This window comes from Syngnathus floridae, unplaced genomic scaffold (assembly GCF_059516105.1).
Source record: "Syngnathus floridae isolate MCC-2025c unplaced genomic scaffold, RoL_Sflo_1.0 HiC_scaffold_24, whole genome shotgun sequence".
Lineage (NCBI taxonomy): Eukaryota > Metazoa > Chordata > Actinopteri > Syngnathiformes > Syngnathidae > Syngnathus > Syngnathus floridae.
Genome location: NW_028284053.1, coordinates 73,174 through 91,836, shown reverse-complemented (window position 1 = coordinate 91,836; position 18,663 = coordinate 73,174). Strand labels below are relative to the sequence as shown.

Genomic DNA, 18,663 nt, shown 5'->3' with positions numbered 1-18,663 from the left:
ATTGAACAACACCATGCCGCACTGAACAACACCATCCTGCACTGAACAACACCATGCCGCATTGAACAACACCATGCCGCACTGAACAACACCATCCTGCACTGAACAACACCATCCCGCACTGAACAACACCATCCCGCATTGAACAACACCATCCTGCACTGAACAACACCATGCCGCACTGAACAACACCATGCCGCACTGAACAACACCATTCCGCACTGAACAACACCATGCCGCACTGAACAACACCATCCTGCACTGAACAACACCATCCCGCACTGAACAACACCATGCCGCATTGAACAACACCATCCTGCACTGAACAACACCAACCTGCACTGAACAACACCATGCCGCACTAAACAACACCATGCCGCACTGAACAACACCATGCCGCACTGAACAACACCATGCCGCACTGAACAACATTATGCCGCACTGAACAACATTATGTCGCACTGAACAACACCATGCCGCACTGAACAACACCATGCCGCACTGAACAACATTATGCCGCACTGAAAAACACCATGCCGCACTGAACAACACCATCCCGCACTGAACAACACCATGCCGCATTGAACAACACCATGCCGCACTGAACAACACCATGCTGCACTGAACAACATTATGCTGCACTGAACAACACGATCCTGCATTGAACAACACCATGCCGCACTGAACAACACCATCCTGCACTGAACAACACCATCCTGCACTGAACAACACCACCCCGCACTGAACAACACGATCCCGCATTGAACACCATCCCGCACTGAACAACACCATGCCGCACTGAACAACACCATTCCGCACTGAACAACACCATGCCGCACTGAACAACACCATGCCGCACTGAACAACACCATGCCGCACTGAACAACACCATGCCGCACTGAACAACATTATGCCGCACTGAACAACACCATGCCGCACTGAACAACACCATCCCGCACTAAACAACACCATGCCGCATTGAACAACACCATGCCGCACTGAACAACACCATCCTGCACTGAACAACACCATCCCGCACTAAACAACACCATGCCGCACTGAACAACATTATGGCGCACTGGACAACATTATGCCGCACTGAACAACACCATGCCGCACTGAACAACACCATGCCGCACTGAACAACACCATGCCGCACTGAACAACACCATGCCGCACTGAACAACATTATGCCGCACTGAACAACACCATGCCGCACTGAACAACACCAAGCCGCACTGAACAACACGATCCCGCATCGAACAACACCATCCTGCACTGAACAACACCATGCCGCACTGAACAACACCATGCCGCACTGAACAACACCATTCCGCACTGAACAACACCATGCCGCACTGAACAACACCATCCTGCACTGAACAACACCATCCCGCACTGAACAACACCATGCCGCATTGAACAACACCATGCCGCACTGAACAACACCATCCTGCACTGAACAACACCATGCCGCACTGAACAACACCATGCCGCACTGAACAACACCATGCCGCACTGAACAACATTATGCCGCACTGAACAACATTATGCCGCACTAAACAACATTATGTCGCAATGAACAACACCATGCCGCACTGAACAACACCATGCTGCACTGAACAACATTATGCCGCACTGAACAACACGATCCCGCATTGAACAACACCATCCCGCAGTGAACAACACCATGCCGCATTGAACAACACCATGCCGCACTGAACAACACCATGCTGCACTGAACAACATTATGCTGCACTGAACAACACGATCCTGCATTGAACAACACCATGCCGCACTGAACAACACCATCCTGCACTGAACAACACCATGCCGCACTGAACAACACCATGCCGCAATGAACAACACCATCCCGCACTGAACAACACCATGCCGCATTGAACAACACCATGCCGCACTGAACAACACCATCCCGCACTGAACAACACCACCCCGCACTGAACAACACGATCCCGCATTGAACAACACCATCCCGGACTGAACAACACCATGCCGCACTGAACAACACCATTCCGCACTGAACAACACCATGCCGCACTGAACAACACCATGCCGCACTGAACAACACCATGCCGCACTGAACAACACCATGCCGCACTGAACAACATTATGCCGCACTGAACAACACCATGCCGCACTGAACAACACCATCCCGCACTGAACAACACCATGCCGCATTGAACAACACCATGCCGCACTGAACAACACCATCCTGCACTGAACAACACCATCCCGCACTGAACAACACCATGCCGCACTGAACAACATTATGGCGCACTGAACAACATTATGCCGCACTGAACAACACCATGCCGCACTGAACAACACCATGCCGCACTGAACAACACCATGCCGCACTGAACAACATTATGCCGCACTGAACAACATTATGCCGCCATGAACAACACCATGCCGCACTGAACAACACCATGCCGCACTGAACAACACCATGCCGCACTGAACAACACGACGTCGCACTGAACAACACGACGCCGCACAGAACAACACGACGCCGCACAGAATAACACAATACCGCACAGAACAACACAATACCGCACAAACAGTTTTAGATAATATTACGTCGCAGTCATGTGACGCGGACATGACGTCAATAGGCGGAACTCACGGCAAAATTATAATCCGTGGGCGTGGCTTGCAACAGGAAGTAGGAAAGCGGCAGTTCTGGCAAACAAGACACAGCGGTTAGTAACACGATGACTAACAAGGCAAATATTTTTGTTTTCACCTTGCAACTTGACCGTTTAGAGCGTACAAGGTAATTACAACTGTTTTTTTTTAGCCCTGAAAAGCGAGGGAGTGTGGCGTTTGGGAGGAATGTCGAACTCGGCGTCTGCTTCCAGCCACAGACGCCAAATTTCGACGATTATTTCGACTGGTCAACGGTTGTAAATTATTGTGTTGACTAAAAACTTTATTTAACTCTACTCTTAACTTTGCCGTTTCAGATATGCGGGTATTACACCGCGGAAATGACGTCAATAGGCTGAACTCTCGCCAAAATTCAAATCTGTGGGCGCAATGGCCTTGAGCGAGACACCGGATACAAACACGACGATTATCAACAGAAATATCTTTATTTTCTGCTTGCAAGTGGACCGTCTAGAGCGTACACGGTAAGTACAACTCATTGTGTTTAAAAAGATTTACGTTTGTGTAGTTTGCGTTGCGTTGTATCTGTGAATGTTGGTTGAGGCTAAATGTTAATGTTTAATTTCATTCCTTTAGGTTCCACGGTGTTTGTTGGCTGTATGTTTTCCACTGCAAGAAGAGGCTCGTATCATTGACCAGCAGGAGCTACAATGGTGAGTACCCCTTTCGTCTTCCATTTATGTTAAACACTTCCTATTTCATGTCTAACAGTACTCGATTTAACAAATAACCATAAATAAATACAGTGTGGGCAGTCACGTTAACATATGTGATTATCCTGCCTAATATGTTTATCACAAATATGTCACTAATCACTAATATGTTTATTTGTTTATCACAACACCTTTGGACCTTCAGCAATCGATTATTTACCTTCATCTACATAGAGACAGAACGATGGTGTCTTAAACATCTCATTCATTTCACCAAATAACTTCACGCAGGTGGATAACGGCCGTCTCGGTCACGCTATGTTGCGTGATGCAGTTTTGAAGAACCAAATGCATTTATTCAATGAATAAGTCAAGCTAGTTCCATGTTTATGATGTTGTAAGTTACGGTACCGATTGAAGTTGAGTTCGAAGCCAGTGGAAAACAGCGCTGCGTTTGTGCTCTCCAGGTACAAATGTTGTGATCTCTGACTGACGACCGGGCGAGACTCGAGTAAGAGATGTCCAAACGAGCTCCGGCAGGGCGGGCCAAGGCGGAGCGAACGGACGCCCTTCAGGCCGCCAATGACGAGCTGAGAACCAAACTGATGGACGTCCAGTTAGAACTTCAGCAGGAGAAGAACAAGGTGAAAACCTCAACAGACAGACACTGCCTGCCTCCCTGCCTGCCTCCCTGCCTGCCTCCCTGCCTGCCTCCCTCCCTCCCAGTTTTCCCGATGTAGATTAGACATGCGTGTGCCATGACTGTGTCAGCCTACATCAACAAATGCACCGAGGACGTCAGCACCACTAAGAATATCATCACCCGGGGCAACCAACGACCCTGGATGACTGAGGAGGTACGTCAAACGCTACGAGCGCGGAACTCTGCCTTCAAGTCTGGCGACAAGGAGACACTGAGGACAGCGAGAGCCAACTTGAACCGTGCCATCAGGATAGCGAAGCGAGACCGCAGTCGAAAATTTCAGGATCGTTTCCACGACGTCAAAAACATCAGGAGTATGTGGCAAGGCATACGGGCGATTACAGACTACAACTCACCCTCCCCCCCCCGGGTGGGTGTAGTTGATGCTGACTTTCTAAATGGTCTAAATAACTTCTTTGGGAGGTTCGAGGCACTAAACGGCACTCCAGCAGTTAAAACTGTCCCCCATCAGGAAGAGGAGGTACTCTGCCTTGACTCCGCCGATGTGTTGAAGACCCTGAGGAGAGTCAACCCCTGTAAGGCCCGTGGCCCCGACAACATTCCTGGGCGTGTGTTCAGGGAATGTGCAAGTCATCTGGCTGGGGTCATCACAGACATTTTTAACACCTCGCTGGGCCAAGCCACAGTGCCGGCGTGCTTTAAGACTGCCTCCATCATTCCGGTGCCGAAGAAACCTCAAATCACCTCATTTAATGATTACCGGCCTGTTGCACTGACTCCGGTTATGATGAAGTGCTTCGAAAGGCTGCTTAAAGGTCACATCGTTTCCAGACTCCCCCTATTATTTGACCCGTTCCAGTTTGCCGACCGGCAAAACCGCTCCACTCAGGACGCCATCTCCTCCGTTCTTCACCTGAGCCTGGCTCACCTGGAGGAGAAGAACACCCATGTGCGGAGGCTGTTCCTGGACTTCAGCTCAGCGTTTAACACCATCATCCCACAGCATCTGGTAGGAAAATTGGAACACCTGGGCTGTCCGGGTCGGACAGAACACCTCTGATGTCATCACCCTCAGCACAGGCTCCCTTCAGGGCTGCGTCCTGAGCCCCCTGCTGTGCACCCTGATGACACACGACTGCGTCCTCAGGTTCACCACCAATCACATCGTGAAGTCAGCAGACGACACAACGGTGGTGGGGCTCATCAGAGACAACAACGACCTGGACTACAGAGAGGAGGTGGAGCAGCTGGTGGGCTGGTGCAGAGAAAACAGCCTGATCCTGAATGAGGAGAAGATGAAGGAGATCATCGTCGACTTCAGGAAAAAACAGCCTCACCACGCGGAGGTGGTCAGCACCACCAAATTCCTGGGGGTCCACATCACAGAAGACCTCACCTGGACTATGAACACTACGGCACTGGTCAAGAGGGCACAGAAGCGCTTGTACTTCCTGCGGAGGATGAGGAGAGCCCACCTGCCCCCACCCATCATGAGGACGTTCTACAGGAGCACCATAGAGAGCATTCTGACAAGCTGTCTCTCTGTGTGGTGTGGAGGCTGCACCGCCTCCGATTGGAAGAACGTGAGGAGAGTGGTGAGGACAGCAGAGAGGATCATAGGGGCTCCTCTTCCCTCCATTCAGGACATTTCATCTCAGCGCTGCATGTCCCGTGCCCGTAACATCATCAATGACTCATCACACCCCCACCATGGACTGTTCTCCCTGCTGCCCTCTGGGAAGAGGTTTGCAGCATCCGCTGCAGGTCCACCAGGTTCTGCAACAGCTTTTTCCCTGCTGTCATCAGACTGTTGAACACTAGAACTGTTGAGCTCTAAACTGAACTCTGCATCACACATTCACAGAACTGTACTTTATGACACTACGGACCTCTATCTTGCACTATCTCGCACTACCAACTTTACTGAACTTGTATAAACCCTTTAAATAGAAGTTTAATACATGGTTTAGCATTCCTCTGCACACTCTTGAATACTGTTTTGCCTACTTGCACTATTGCATAATTATCACTGCTGCACTTTATACTTATTTTTAATATATATATATATATATATATATATATATATATATATATAGTATATATGTATATATATATATTTTCATAGGATATGTTACTTCTATTCAACTGCAATATCACTACTTTGTTGTAAGACGTATGCAACGGAATTTCGTTTTGTATGCACCATGTGCAGACAAGATGACAATAAAGTTTGTCTAAGTCTAAGTCATGTCAGGTCAGCTGTCTGGAGAGAGAGAGAAGTCAGGACCTGCGGGCGGAGCACCACCGTGCCACCGCCGCCATGACGGAACTCAAAAGCAAACTCCATGAGGAGAAGCAGAAAGAGTTAGCCATTACCAGGGAGACATTACTGCGGCAGCATGAAATGGAGCTGATGAGAGTGATCAAAATCAAAGATGGAGAGATCCAGCGACTGAATGCCTTGGTCCTCAGCCTGAGGGACGGCTCCATGGACAAGGTGATCCGCTCTATCCGTGTCTGACTATCCGCACGCCACGTCGGGCTTCGATGCGGCCGCTACCGTATTGTGTAGCTTGTCCCCAGTAAGCGTCGCGGCGCTCCGTTGCGGTCTCAACGGCCCGGTGTGGCGCAATGTCTGCTCAGGTGAGGAGGGGGGGCGCTTTGCTGGCGGAGGTGGAGGAGACGCGGCGGTGTCGGTAGACCGAGCGGTGTCGCCTCCACCAGGAGCGCGGAAGAAGCCCTGGCAGCGGCCCAGCAGGCCTGGCAGTCCCGAGCGGCCGAGCTCCGATCGGCTCATCACCAGCATCGGGAGGAGCTGAGCCGAACCAAGAGAGACTGCGAGAGGGAGATCTGCCGACTGGTAGGACTGATCAGATGCGCGGTGCGTGGCTATGTTCCCAATTTCGTTGTATACCTGCAGTGCAATGACACCTAAGGCATTCTATTCTATTCTATTTCACAAGAAGAAAATGTCCGGTTGCTCGCTTCGCTTTTGTCACAGCAAAGGTGTTCTAGTCGATTCAAGAAAAAAATTGGCCGGTTGCTCTCTTTGTTTTTGTCACAATTCTGGCAAATGAGTTTGCCCGCCTGCCTGAGCGCTCCCCGTTTGTACATCCAGACGGATGAGATCAAGCTGAAAGACAGAGCGGTTAGTGTTTTGGATGAAGCCCTGGGGCCGGCCACGTCCACCGCCTTCAGCTGCAGACTCAGGCTGCCGAGCAGCAGATCGCTGCCCTGAGGGATTCCCAAAGGGCGGGCCTAAACTACCCTGGAAGTGGGGTCAACGCCGCTACTAGCAATCCTCTTCATTGCGTAAGCCACCTCATCACACACTTGCAGTACGCATGACTTAGTTCGTTGCTGGAGGAAGGTAGCACAAAAACAGTTTTGAACTTTGAACGAGTGCTTGTGTGTGTGTGTTGCGGGGCGTTTTCAGTCTCAGGAGGATCGGGACACGCGACGGTTTCATCTGAAAATCGCTGAGCTCAGCGCAGTCATCAGGAAACTGGAGGATCGAAACGCCCTGCTTTCTGAAGAGCGCAATGAACTGGTAATTTATTGACGGCACGCTTGAAGGTTTGCGCTACGTTTGATGCGCGCCATCCAGCGAGGCACCCATTGCGCTTGCTTATTAGTTGAGCGGCGCGGCGAGTCGGTTGCCTGGTAGATGTCTTTTATTGGGAGCCAAAGCCACGATTCCGTTCAAACCGATGCAAAAGGAATGGATACGTTCTGGCCCGCGTGTTGTGCGTCTTTCACATCCCGCACTTCATGCTTGCAGCTAAAGCGACTGAGAGAAACAGAAAGCCAGTTTCTGCCACTCCTGTACAAAAACAAACGCCTGAGCAGGAAGAATGAAGAACTCTCGCTGGTGCTGTGTCGCCTTGAAAACAAAGTGCGCTTTGTCACCCAGGAGAACGAGGAGATGGCAAGCTTGGTAAGTCGACGCGGACAACGGCGGCGTGCCAACAGAGTCCACTGCATTTGTGTTCCACAGAGAAGGCCTAGTTCGCTCAATGACCTGGACCGCGGTTGCGGCCAGCAGGACGGTGAAATGGAGTTCCTTCAAGTTGTGGAGCAGCGGCACATCATCGACGACTTGTCCAAGGTCTTCAGGCAGGCGACTCGGTGCACGTACGGCAGCGCCGCGCTCGCTCGCTGTCGCCAGGAAACCTTTTCCGTCCAAAGCTTGGCCGGCGGCCGCCATCCAAAAAATTGGCCCCTTAAATTCAGACCTTTCAAGCAGGAGCATTGTGCGCACGCGTTTGAACACGCTTTAGACTTGTTTTGCCGTTTTCAGCAGCTCAAAGCTCCCGTTTTGTCAGCGCCTTTGCCACTCGCTGTGCGCTGAAAACGACGGACTTGCCCGGCTGCTCAGCCCGTCAACCATGAGCCGCGAGCGCGACGTCATTGTCCGTAGGCAGCTAGTGGCAAAATGCACCCTGTTAGAGTTGCGCTCGCTCCAACTTATTTTGCAAGAACCACACGGGAGACAAGTAAGTTCTTTTGGACACCTGCAGGTGGAGAGTCCATCCGTTGTACGAATGAAGTCTGACTCTCGGCTCCTGCACGAGCATTTTAATTAAGAGAAACAGGGTGGGTGTAAGAGTGGATTGAATAGAGGAAGCCCTTGACCTCTAGTCAAAACATAGCAAGGGGTGTTTTACGACTTTGTGTAGGAAGGGATAAGCGATAGGGATAAATAAGGGATAAATAATATTATTTATTACAGGTCGCAGTCAAAGTCAAAGCAACACAATGATACGATAAAGATAATCTGGAAAACCCTGACACACCCTGTAGTTGTCACTTTTGGAAAAGACGAGCGTCCCTCCAATCATCGCCGGTGACGTGTTTTTCAGGCTCTGGAGACAGGAGCTCATGTCAGAAATGTCATTGTGAGTCGCGTTTGTTTCTGCGCCGGAGCCGTTCGTTCCCTTTGCATCCAAAGAATCTCAAAGGCGGATTATTTGTGTCGACAGGAGAGAGATTTGCTGCTACGATACCGACGTCGAGAATCTCTGAGGAGGAACAAAGCGTGAGGTCCTGCAAGGTGAGTCTGTTTGTTTGCGGCTGCTTGGTGTTGCGCAAGATGAAATGGCCTTTTTCTCGCTATCGTTCCTCTCGTCGATTCATCGTGAGGTGTCGCTTCAGTTTGTTCAGAGAGATGTTTGCTTCCGCGCCCGCAGGTCATCGAAACATTTTACGGCTACGACGAAGACGTGTTGGTGGACTCGGACGGATCGTCCTTGTCTTTTCACACCGACAGAACCCCCGACACGGAACCCGAAGAGGTAGCCCGCCATTTCTGCCAGCGTATTGGCACCAAACATTCCTCTTCAGCCTGGAATCGGACTCGTCTTTGCGTCGCGGGTGCTTTGTCGCCGGTCTGACTGATTCTGGTACTAGTGCTGTGTTGCATTGGTGTGTGCATGAAGAGGCGGAGCTTCGCTACCGCCAGCTGACGCAAGAATATCAAGCGCTACAACGAGCCTACGCTCTGCTAGCCCAGACCAGCGAAAGGGGACTACGACGCCGAGAAGGAGATCAAGGTGGCGCCCCTTCCCGCAACCCCCGGCCGGGTCGCAGCCTCCCCGTTCTCACCCAGCCTCGGGTGTTCTCTGGTCTGAAAGGAGGAGGAGGAGCCTCCCTCCTCCTCCTTTCAGACCAGAGAAAAGCTGATGGTAGAAATGGGTCACTATCAAAGCAGAGTAGCAGATCTGGAGTCAGCGCTGAAGCAACAAGGACAGGTAAGCTCATCAATGAGCACACCTTTTTCTCAGACAAAATAGCTACATTCTTCAGTCACTCATCCGTCTGGCATTACTGGACCAACCCCCCCCCCCCCCCCCCCCCCCCCGAACGTGGCTGGGAAAATGCGGAGAAAAGCAAATGTCATTTTCCAGTCAACCAAAGAATTTGTGGATGAAAATGACACAACATTCCAAAGCTGTCCACGCGTTTGTCTCTTCTAGAATGTCAAGTGGGTGGAGGAGAAGCAGCTGCTGCGTCAGAGCAATCAGCAGTTGGCCGAAAAGGTGACGGAAAGAAAGGCGCTGGGCGGAGTCGCTTGGCGTCACACCTGTCGGGAAGCCCCGCAGATGAGGTCTGACTGTCTTTTCAGGTCAGGCGGATGGAGGCGGAAGAAGCGCGTCTGAAAGAGCACATCCAGGATATCCGAGACCAAAACGAACTGCTTGAGTTCCGCATCCTGGAGCTGGAGGTGGGAAGACTCGCACAAGCGTGTTGAGGCCAGAGATGTGACGGACGGACGGACGGACGGACGGACGGATGCATGCCTCTGCCTTTCAGGAGAGGGAGTGGCGCTCCCCCGTCTTGAAGTTTCTGCAAGTCCGTTTCCCAGACGGCCTCAGCCCTTTGCAGATCTACTGCGAGGCCGAGGGCGTGAGCGTACGTAAGGCGTCCCTCGCAACCCTAACCTTAACCCGAGGTCCCAGAACACCTTACATTGCTCCTTGCGCCTTTCCCCCGGACATCGTCATCAGTGATCTGATGAAGAAGCTGGACATCCTGGGCTATAACGCCGTAAGTGTATGTCGAACTCCTTATGTTCGCACTCCACGAGACTCGGCGGCTCAAATGTGACTTTTGGAAGGCTTTGCGCTGAAAGAAGCTTGTTGACGCTGTGCCTTTGGGCTCTTGCAGAATCTCACCAACGAGGAGCAGGTGGTCGGGATTCACGCCAGGACCCTTCTCACCCTAGCCGAGAAGGTAACGCGCACGTCCACGCACGCTCTCGCATTCTGCTTATGTGACAGCAGCCTTTCCTCAGTGGTTAGAATACATCAAAGTGACCAAGTCAGCACTTCAACAGAAGATGTTGGACATTGAAAGTGAGAAGGTAGACAGACACGCGACATCAGCCAAGGGGAACTCCGGCAATGTGCCCCAACAATTCTGACCTTGAGCTGTGCTAGGATATGTTCTGCAAGCAGAAGGGCTACCTGGATGAAGAGTTGGACTTCAGGAAGTGTTCCATGGACCAGGCTCATAAGGTAAGCCGCCCTCAAATCTCCCGCCGGACCACTGATGGACGAGGATTGCGGCCCAGAGGATCCTGGAGCTGGAGGCCATGTTGTACGAGGCGCTACCGCAGCGGGACTGCCCCGCCACGGACGGCGAAAAAGCCAGCCACGCTGGCGTGAATGACGTGCTGACGGCGGATCAGAGAGAAGAGCTTAGGAGCGCCGTGGACCAATGGAAGCGAGCCCTGATGTGCGAGTTGAGGGAGCGCGACGCTTGCATCCTCCAAGAGAGAATGGATCTGCTGCACAGCGCGCAACAGGTAAGGGCCCAAAGCCAGCCCGGCACTTACTTGCACGCTTACTGGCTTTTGAATGCCACTTTCCATTTGTCCGTCCTAGAGGAACAAAGAGCTGAAAGAATTCATCGAAGCTCAGAAGAGACAAATCAAACAATTGGAGGAGAAGTTTCTGTTTCTCTTTCTATTCTTCTCCTTGGCCTTCATTCTGTGGCCCTAACACCAGCTGGTGAGTGAGCTCCAGCGGCACCGCACTCGACACCTCCGATACACTGCCAGCCGGTCTCAGACGTTGGCAGACGCTCCGATGCCAACGTATACCCCCCGCCACGGTGACAGAGGCACCGCGTCACACCGGCGCTCATCCAATCAGAAGGCAGGAAAAGCAAATTCACATGCAGGGCACTTTTGAACCAGAAGAGAGCGCCACAAAAAACGGTTGTTGCCCCAAACGCGCACTAAAAAGGGTCAGAATAACGAGAGTCCCACTGGCCAGCCGGGGCCACCCGTCCAGCTGTTTCTTCAGGGGGGAAAAAAATTGGAGTCACCGGTGAGTACATTTTGCATTTAGCTCTGCTTTTCTGCTTCTGTCTTCAAGTGTGTGGCATCCTGCGATCAAAGAGTCAGCCAACCCCAAAGCGGTTGACCTCAACGTCCCACCACCATGCCTACCAGAGCAGGTGACGTGATGCTTTGGACATCCTTCCGTCTCAGATGCCCAAAAGTACTCTTTGCCACATCTGCGGCAATACGGTGTCTTTTCAAAGGTGCAAATAAATCCAGCGTGGGCGGAACACGCACGTCTTCGGTTTTTCCCGCTTTGTTTGTGTGACAGCTGTTGTGAAAATTTTATACAAATAAAGGTGTATAGTACAGGTTTGGCCAAGCCGCAACTCCCGAACCGCATGCGGCTCTTTTATGTTCATATCAACATTTGTGTGTGTGTGTGTGTGTGTGGGGGGGGGTGGGGTTGTGCGTGTTGGCTTCACTTGAGTTCAATTTGGTATTTTGGTCAAAAGCGCATGTGGTGAAATTCCACAAAGTAGGATGGGCAAACACATTTCTTTAAACTATGAGTGTCAATTGGGCTCTCGAAATGGCAGGGAAAAGATGCACAGCAAAACGAAAATACGTAGATGAACACAGGACGTTTTAATCAGAGTGGGAAAGTTTCTATTTTTTGTTGAACGTGATGGCAAACCATTCTGCCTGATATGTCAGACCTCAGCGCATTTCAAAGATTCAAATCTTCAGCGCCATGCACTTCAGCTCACTCCATGCTAACATTGATCAGGCGTCGAACCCGCATCATCATGCTTAAGAGGTGGCCATGCTAACCAGTGCGCCATTATGTCAACGCATAATAACTAAGTCTACTGGTCAAAACAGCGGTTACTATATGACGTCGCTACGTCGTGGTCACGTGACGCAGACAAGACGTCAATGGACGTGGGCAGAGTTAACTTGTTTAAAAGGGAGTAGGCAGAAGAAATATTTAATTTATTTAAATCTATTTTGAGTGCACACCATTATGCCAATGCATAACAACTGTAAATCTACTAAACAAAACAGCGGTTGCTATATGACATCTGCCACGTCGTGGTCACGTGACATACGTGACGTCGATGGGCGTAACTTTCGCCGGAATTCAAATCCGCGGGGAGAGTTAACTTGTTTAAAAGAGAGTGGGCAGAAGAATTATTTAATTTATTTAAATCTATTTGGTGTGTGCGCCATTATGTCAATGCATAACAACTGTAAGTCTACTAAACAAAACAGCGGTTGCTATTTGACGTCTGCCACGTCGTGGTCACGTGACGCGGACGTGACGTCGACGCCTACTTTACATCCCACCGATCACAGGACTCCTCGGCTGCATAACCGTGCCCCCTTCCCAACCAATCGGATTTGCTATACGCGAAAACGACGCCAATGGAAAGAGCTTCCGCCCAAATTTAAATCCGTGGGCGTGGCTCGCAGCAGGAAGTAGGAAAATGGCGGCGATGTTGACAAAGACACAGCGGATGGTAACATACGACTAACAAGAGAAATATTTTTATTTTCTGCTTGCAACTGGACCGTCCAGAGCGTACACGGTAAGTACAACTCATCGTTTTTAAAAAGAAGTACTTTTGTTGCCCTGAAAAGCGAGTGAGCGTGGCGTTTGTGGGGGACGTCGAATTTCGACGATTCTTTCTGGTCAACGGTTGTAAATGATTGTGTTGATTAAAAAAGAAAACTTGATGTAACTCTACTTTTAACTGCCGTTTCAGATAGATTTGGAATTGCATCACATCCAATTTTGCCTAGAGCGTACACGGTAAGTAACACTCGTTGTGTTTAAGGAGATTTACGTTTGTAATAGCAGAAGTGTAGCCGCGTTGCGTTGTACGTGTGAATGTTGGTCCGGGCGAAATGTTAATGTTTAATTTCATTCCTTTAGGTTCCACGGTGTTTGTTGGCTGCAAGTTTTCCACTGCAAGAAGAGGCTCATATCATTGACCAGGAGCGAGCTACAATGGTGAGTAGCCATAACATTTATGTTAAACACTTCCTATTTCATGTCTAACAGTACTTGATTTAACAAATAACCATAAATAAATACAGTGTGGGCACTGAAGTTAACATATGTGATTATACTGCCTAATCTGTCACCGAGTAGATTGTTGCAAAGTAATATAAGATCCAAAGTTGTAATTCAGAATAGTTTTCAAAAGAAGGCCATTAGAATTATATACAAGTCTGATTACCCTGAACAAGCTATTAATTAAATCACAAATTCTTCAATTCAAAGATTTGGTAGATTATCAGACAAATAATGTCTAACAGTAATTGATTTAACACATCACGATAAGTAGATTGAGTGTGGGCACTCTCAAGTTAACATATGTGATTATACTGCCTAATCTGTTACAGAGTATGTTGTTGCCAAGTAATGTAGAATAGATCCAAAGTAGTAATCCAGAATAGTTTTGAAGAGGCCATTAGAATGATAAACAAATCTGATTACCTTGAACATAATAACAAGCTAAGTGTTTAATATGTCCTATGAAGTCAAAATTGGGCACCATCATGTGGTGAAATTTGGAATTGCATCACATCCAATTTTGCCTGGGAACAAACAGATTACATAAATCTTAGTTTTGAATAAGCCACTCCTTCTCAAACAAGTAAACTCTGCCCATTTTGCGCAGTAGATGTTCTGTTAATATCTAGTATTTATACAAAGTCATAATTTAAATTGCTTTCAACCTTCATTCATCGGTTCAACCAACATTACTCGCTCTTATTACCAACTTGTATTGATTTAACTAAGCGTTTAATACTTCCTATCAGGTCTCAAATCGAGATTTGGCAAAATACAATTTCAGCAAATCCAATTTTGCCAGGGAACAAAAATAGATTAAATAAACTAAATAAGTCCTCTTCCCATTAAATAAATCAGAAAAGTCTGTCTTGTAACCAGTCCTCTTCAAACAAGTAAAGTCTGCCCATTTTGTGCCGTAGATTTTGTGTCTATGCCTAGTATTTAAACAAAATCATAATTTAAACGACTTCTTTCCTTCATTCACTTTGGAAATTTGGAATTGCAGCAAATCGAATTTTGGCAGGGAACAAAAATAGATCAATTAAACTAAATAAGTCTTCTTCCCATTAAATAAATTAAAAAAGTCTGTCTTGTAACCAGTCCTTTTCAAACAAGTAAAGTCTGCCCATTTTGTGCCGTCGATTTTGTGTTAATGCCTAGTATTTATACAAAATCATAATTTAAAGGACTTCATTCCTTCATTCACTTTGGAAATTTGGAATTGCAGCACATCAAATTTTGCCTGGGAAGAAAAGTAGATTAAATAAATTTAATAAGTCTTACTACTTCCCATTAAATAAATTAAATACGTCTTACTTGTTCCCACTCCTTTTCAAAACAGTAGTTTAAAACGAGGGCCCTTCACTCAATCTTTAACCTCAACCCCGCACGTTGTGTTGTATCTGTGAATGTTGGTTGTGGCCAAATGATAGTTTTCTTTCATTCGTTTAGGTTCCAAGAAAACTTGATGTAACTCTACTTTTAACTGCCGTTTCAGATAAGCGGGTATTACGTCGCAGTCAAATGCCGCGGATATGACGTAATTGCCCGAACCTCCGCCAAAATTCAAATCTGTTGGCGCGATGGCCGTGAGCCACTGAGCAGCGACGATTATCAACAGAAATATCTTTATTTTCTGCTTGCAACTGGACCGTCTAGAGCGTACACGGTAAGTAACACTCATTGTGTTTAAGGAGATTTACGTTTGTAATAGCAGAAGTGTAGCCGCGTTGCGTTGTACGTGTGAAAATTGGTCGAGGCGAAATGTTAATGTTTAATTTCATTCCTTTAGGTTCCACGGTGTTTGTTGGCTGCAAGTTTTCCACTGCAAGAAGAGGCTCGTATCATTGACCAGGAGCGAGCTACAATGGTGAGTAGCCATAACATTTATGTTAAACACTTCCTATTTCATGTCTAACAGTACTTGATTTAACAAATAACCATAAATAAATACAGTGTGGGCACTGAAGTTAACATATGTGATTATACTGCCTAATCTGTCACGGAGTAGATTGTTGCAAAGTAATATAAGATCCAAAGTTGTAATTCAGAATAGTTTTCAAAAGAAGGCCATTAGAATTATATACAAGTCTGATTACCCTTAACATAACAACAAGCTATTAATTAAATCACAAATTCTTCAATTCAAAGATTTGGTAGATTATCAGACAAATAATGTCTAACAGTAATTGATTTAACATCACGATAAGTAGATTGAGTGTGGGCACTCTCAAGTTAACAGATATGATTATACTGCCTAATCTGTTACAGAGTATGTTGTTGCCAAGTAATGTAGAATAGATCCAAAGTAGTAATCCAGAATAGTTTTGAAGAGGCCATTAGAATAATAAACAAATCTGATTACCTTGAACATAATAACAAGCTAAGTGTTTAATATGTCCTATGAAGTCAAAATTGGGCACCATCATGTGGTGAAATTTGGAATTGCATCACATCCAATTTTGCCTGGGAACAAACAGATTAAATAAATCTTAGTTTTGAATAAGCCACTCCTTCTCAAACAAGTAAACTCTGCCCATTTCGCGCAGTAGATGTTCTGTTAATATCTAGTATTTATACAAAGTCATAATTTAAATTGCTTTCAACCTTCATTCATCGGTTCAACCAACATTACTCGCTCTTATTACCAACTTGTATTGATTTAACTAAGCGTTTAATACTTCCTATCAGGTCTCAAGGCAAGATTTGGCAAAATACAATTTCAGCAAATCCAATTTTGCCAGGGAACAAAAATAGATTAAATAAACTAAATAAGTCTTCTTCCCATTAAATAAATCAGAAAAGTCTGTCTTGTAACCAGTCCTCTTCAAACAAGTAAAGTCTGCCCATTTTGTGCCGTAGATTTTGTGTCTATGCCTAGTATTTAAACAAAATCATAATTTAAACGACTTCTTTCCTTCATTCACTTTGGAAATTTGGAATTGCAGCAAATCGAATTTTGCCAGGGAACAAAAATAGATCAATTAAACTAAATAAGTCTTCTTCCCATTAAATAAATTAAAAAAGTCTGTCTTGTAACCAGTCCTTTTCAAACAAGTAAAGTCTGCCCATTTTGTGCCGTCGATTTTGTGTTAATGCCTAGTATTTATACAAAATCATAATTTAAAGGACTTCATTCCTTCATTCACTTTGGAAATTTGGAATTGCAGCACATCAAATTTTGCCTGGGAAGAAAAGTAGATTAAATAAATTTAATAAGTCTTACTACTTCCCATTAAATAAATTAAATACGTCTTACTTGTTCCCACTCCTTTACAAAAAAGTAGTTTAAAACGAGGTCCCTTCACTCAACCTTTAACCCTATTTATTCACCTTCTAGGCTAAGTGTTAAAGGCTAAGTGTTAAAGGCTAAGTGTTAAAGGCTAAGTGTTAGAGGCTAAGTGCCAGAGGCTAGGCGCCAGAGGCGAGTTTTTGTGGGCTGAAGTTTTAGTGGGGTTAGTGTGAATACAATCCAAAAGAATACAACAGAATACAATACAATAGAATATAATACATAGATTAAATTCAATAGCTCTTACTACTTCCCATTAAATAAATTAAATACGTCTTACTTGTTCCCAATCCTTTTCAAAAAAGTAGTTTAAAACGAGGGCCCTTCACTCAACCTTTAACCTCAACCCCGCACTGAACAACATTATGCCGCACTGAACAACATTATGCCGCACTAAACAACATTATGTCGCAATGAACAACACCATGCCGCACTGAACAACACCATGCTGCACTGAACAACATTATGCCGCACTGAACAACACGATCCCGCATTGAACAACACCATCCCGCAGTGAACAACACCATGCCGCATTGAACAACACCATGCCGCACTGAACAACACCATGCTGCACTGAACAACATTATGCTGCACTGAACAACACGATCCTGCATTGAACAACACCATGCCGCACTGAACAACACCATCCTGCACTGAACAACACCTTTCCACACTGAACAACACCATGCCGCACTGAACAACATTATGCCGCACTGAACAACACCATGCCGCACTGAACAACACCATGCCGCACTGAACAACACCATGCCGCACTGAACAACACCATGCCGCAATGAACAACACCATCCCGCACTGAACAACACCATGCCGCATTGAACAACACCATGCCGCACTGAACAACACCATCCCGCACTGAACAACACCACCCCGCACTGAACAACACGATCCCGCATTGAACAACACCATCCCGGACTGAACAACACCATGCCGCACTGAACAACACCATTCCGCACTGAACAACACCATGCCGCACTGAACAACACCATGCCGCACTGAACAACACCATGCCGCACTGAACAACACCATGCCGCACTGAACAACATTATGCCGCACTGAACAACACCATGCCGCACTGAACAACACCATCCCGCACTGAACAACACCATGCCGCATTGAACAACACCATGCCGCACTGAACAACACCATCCTGCACTGAACAACACCATCCCGCACTGAACAACACCATGCCGCACTGAACAACATTATGGCGCACTGAACAACATTATGCCGCACTGAACAACACCATGCCGCACTGAACAACACCATGCCGCACTGAACAACACCATGCCGCACTGAACAACATTATGCCGCACTGAACAACATTATGCCGCCATGAACAACACCATGCCGCACTGAACAACACCATGCCGCACTGAACAACACCATGCCGCACTGAACAACACGACGTCGCACTGAACAACACGACGCCGCACAGAACAACACGACGCCGCACAGAATAACACAATACCGCAC

At 47.4% G+C, this 18,663-nt stretch overlaps 1 protein-coding gene across 1 annotated transcript; it reads left to right on the top strand.

The window, feature by feature from the left end:
• Positions 1-10,299: 10,299 nt before the first annotated feature.
• LOC148378878 (janus kinase and microtubule-interacting protein 3-like) lies at positions 10,300-11,308 on the top strand. Its single transcript, XM_088367691.1, has 3 exons — positions 10,300-10,554; positions 10,675-10,740; positions 10,802-11,308. Exons 1-3 carry the CDS (start codon positions 10,300-10,302, stop codon positions 10,928-10,930), a joined length of 450 nt encoding a protein of 149 aa, XP_088223817.1. The 3' UTR covers positions 10,931-11,308.
• Positions 11,309-18,663: the final 7,355 nt, after the last annotated feature.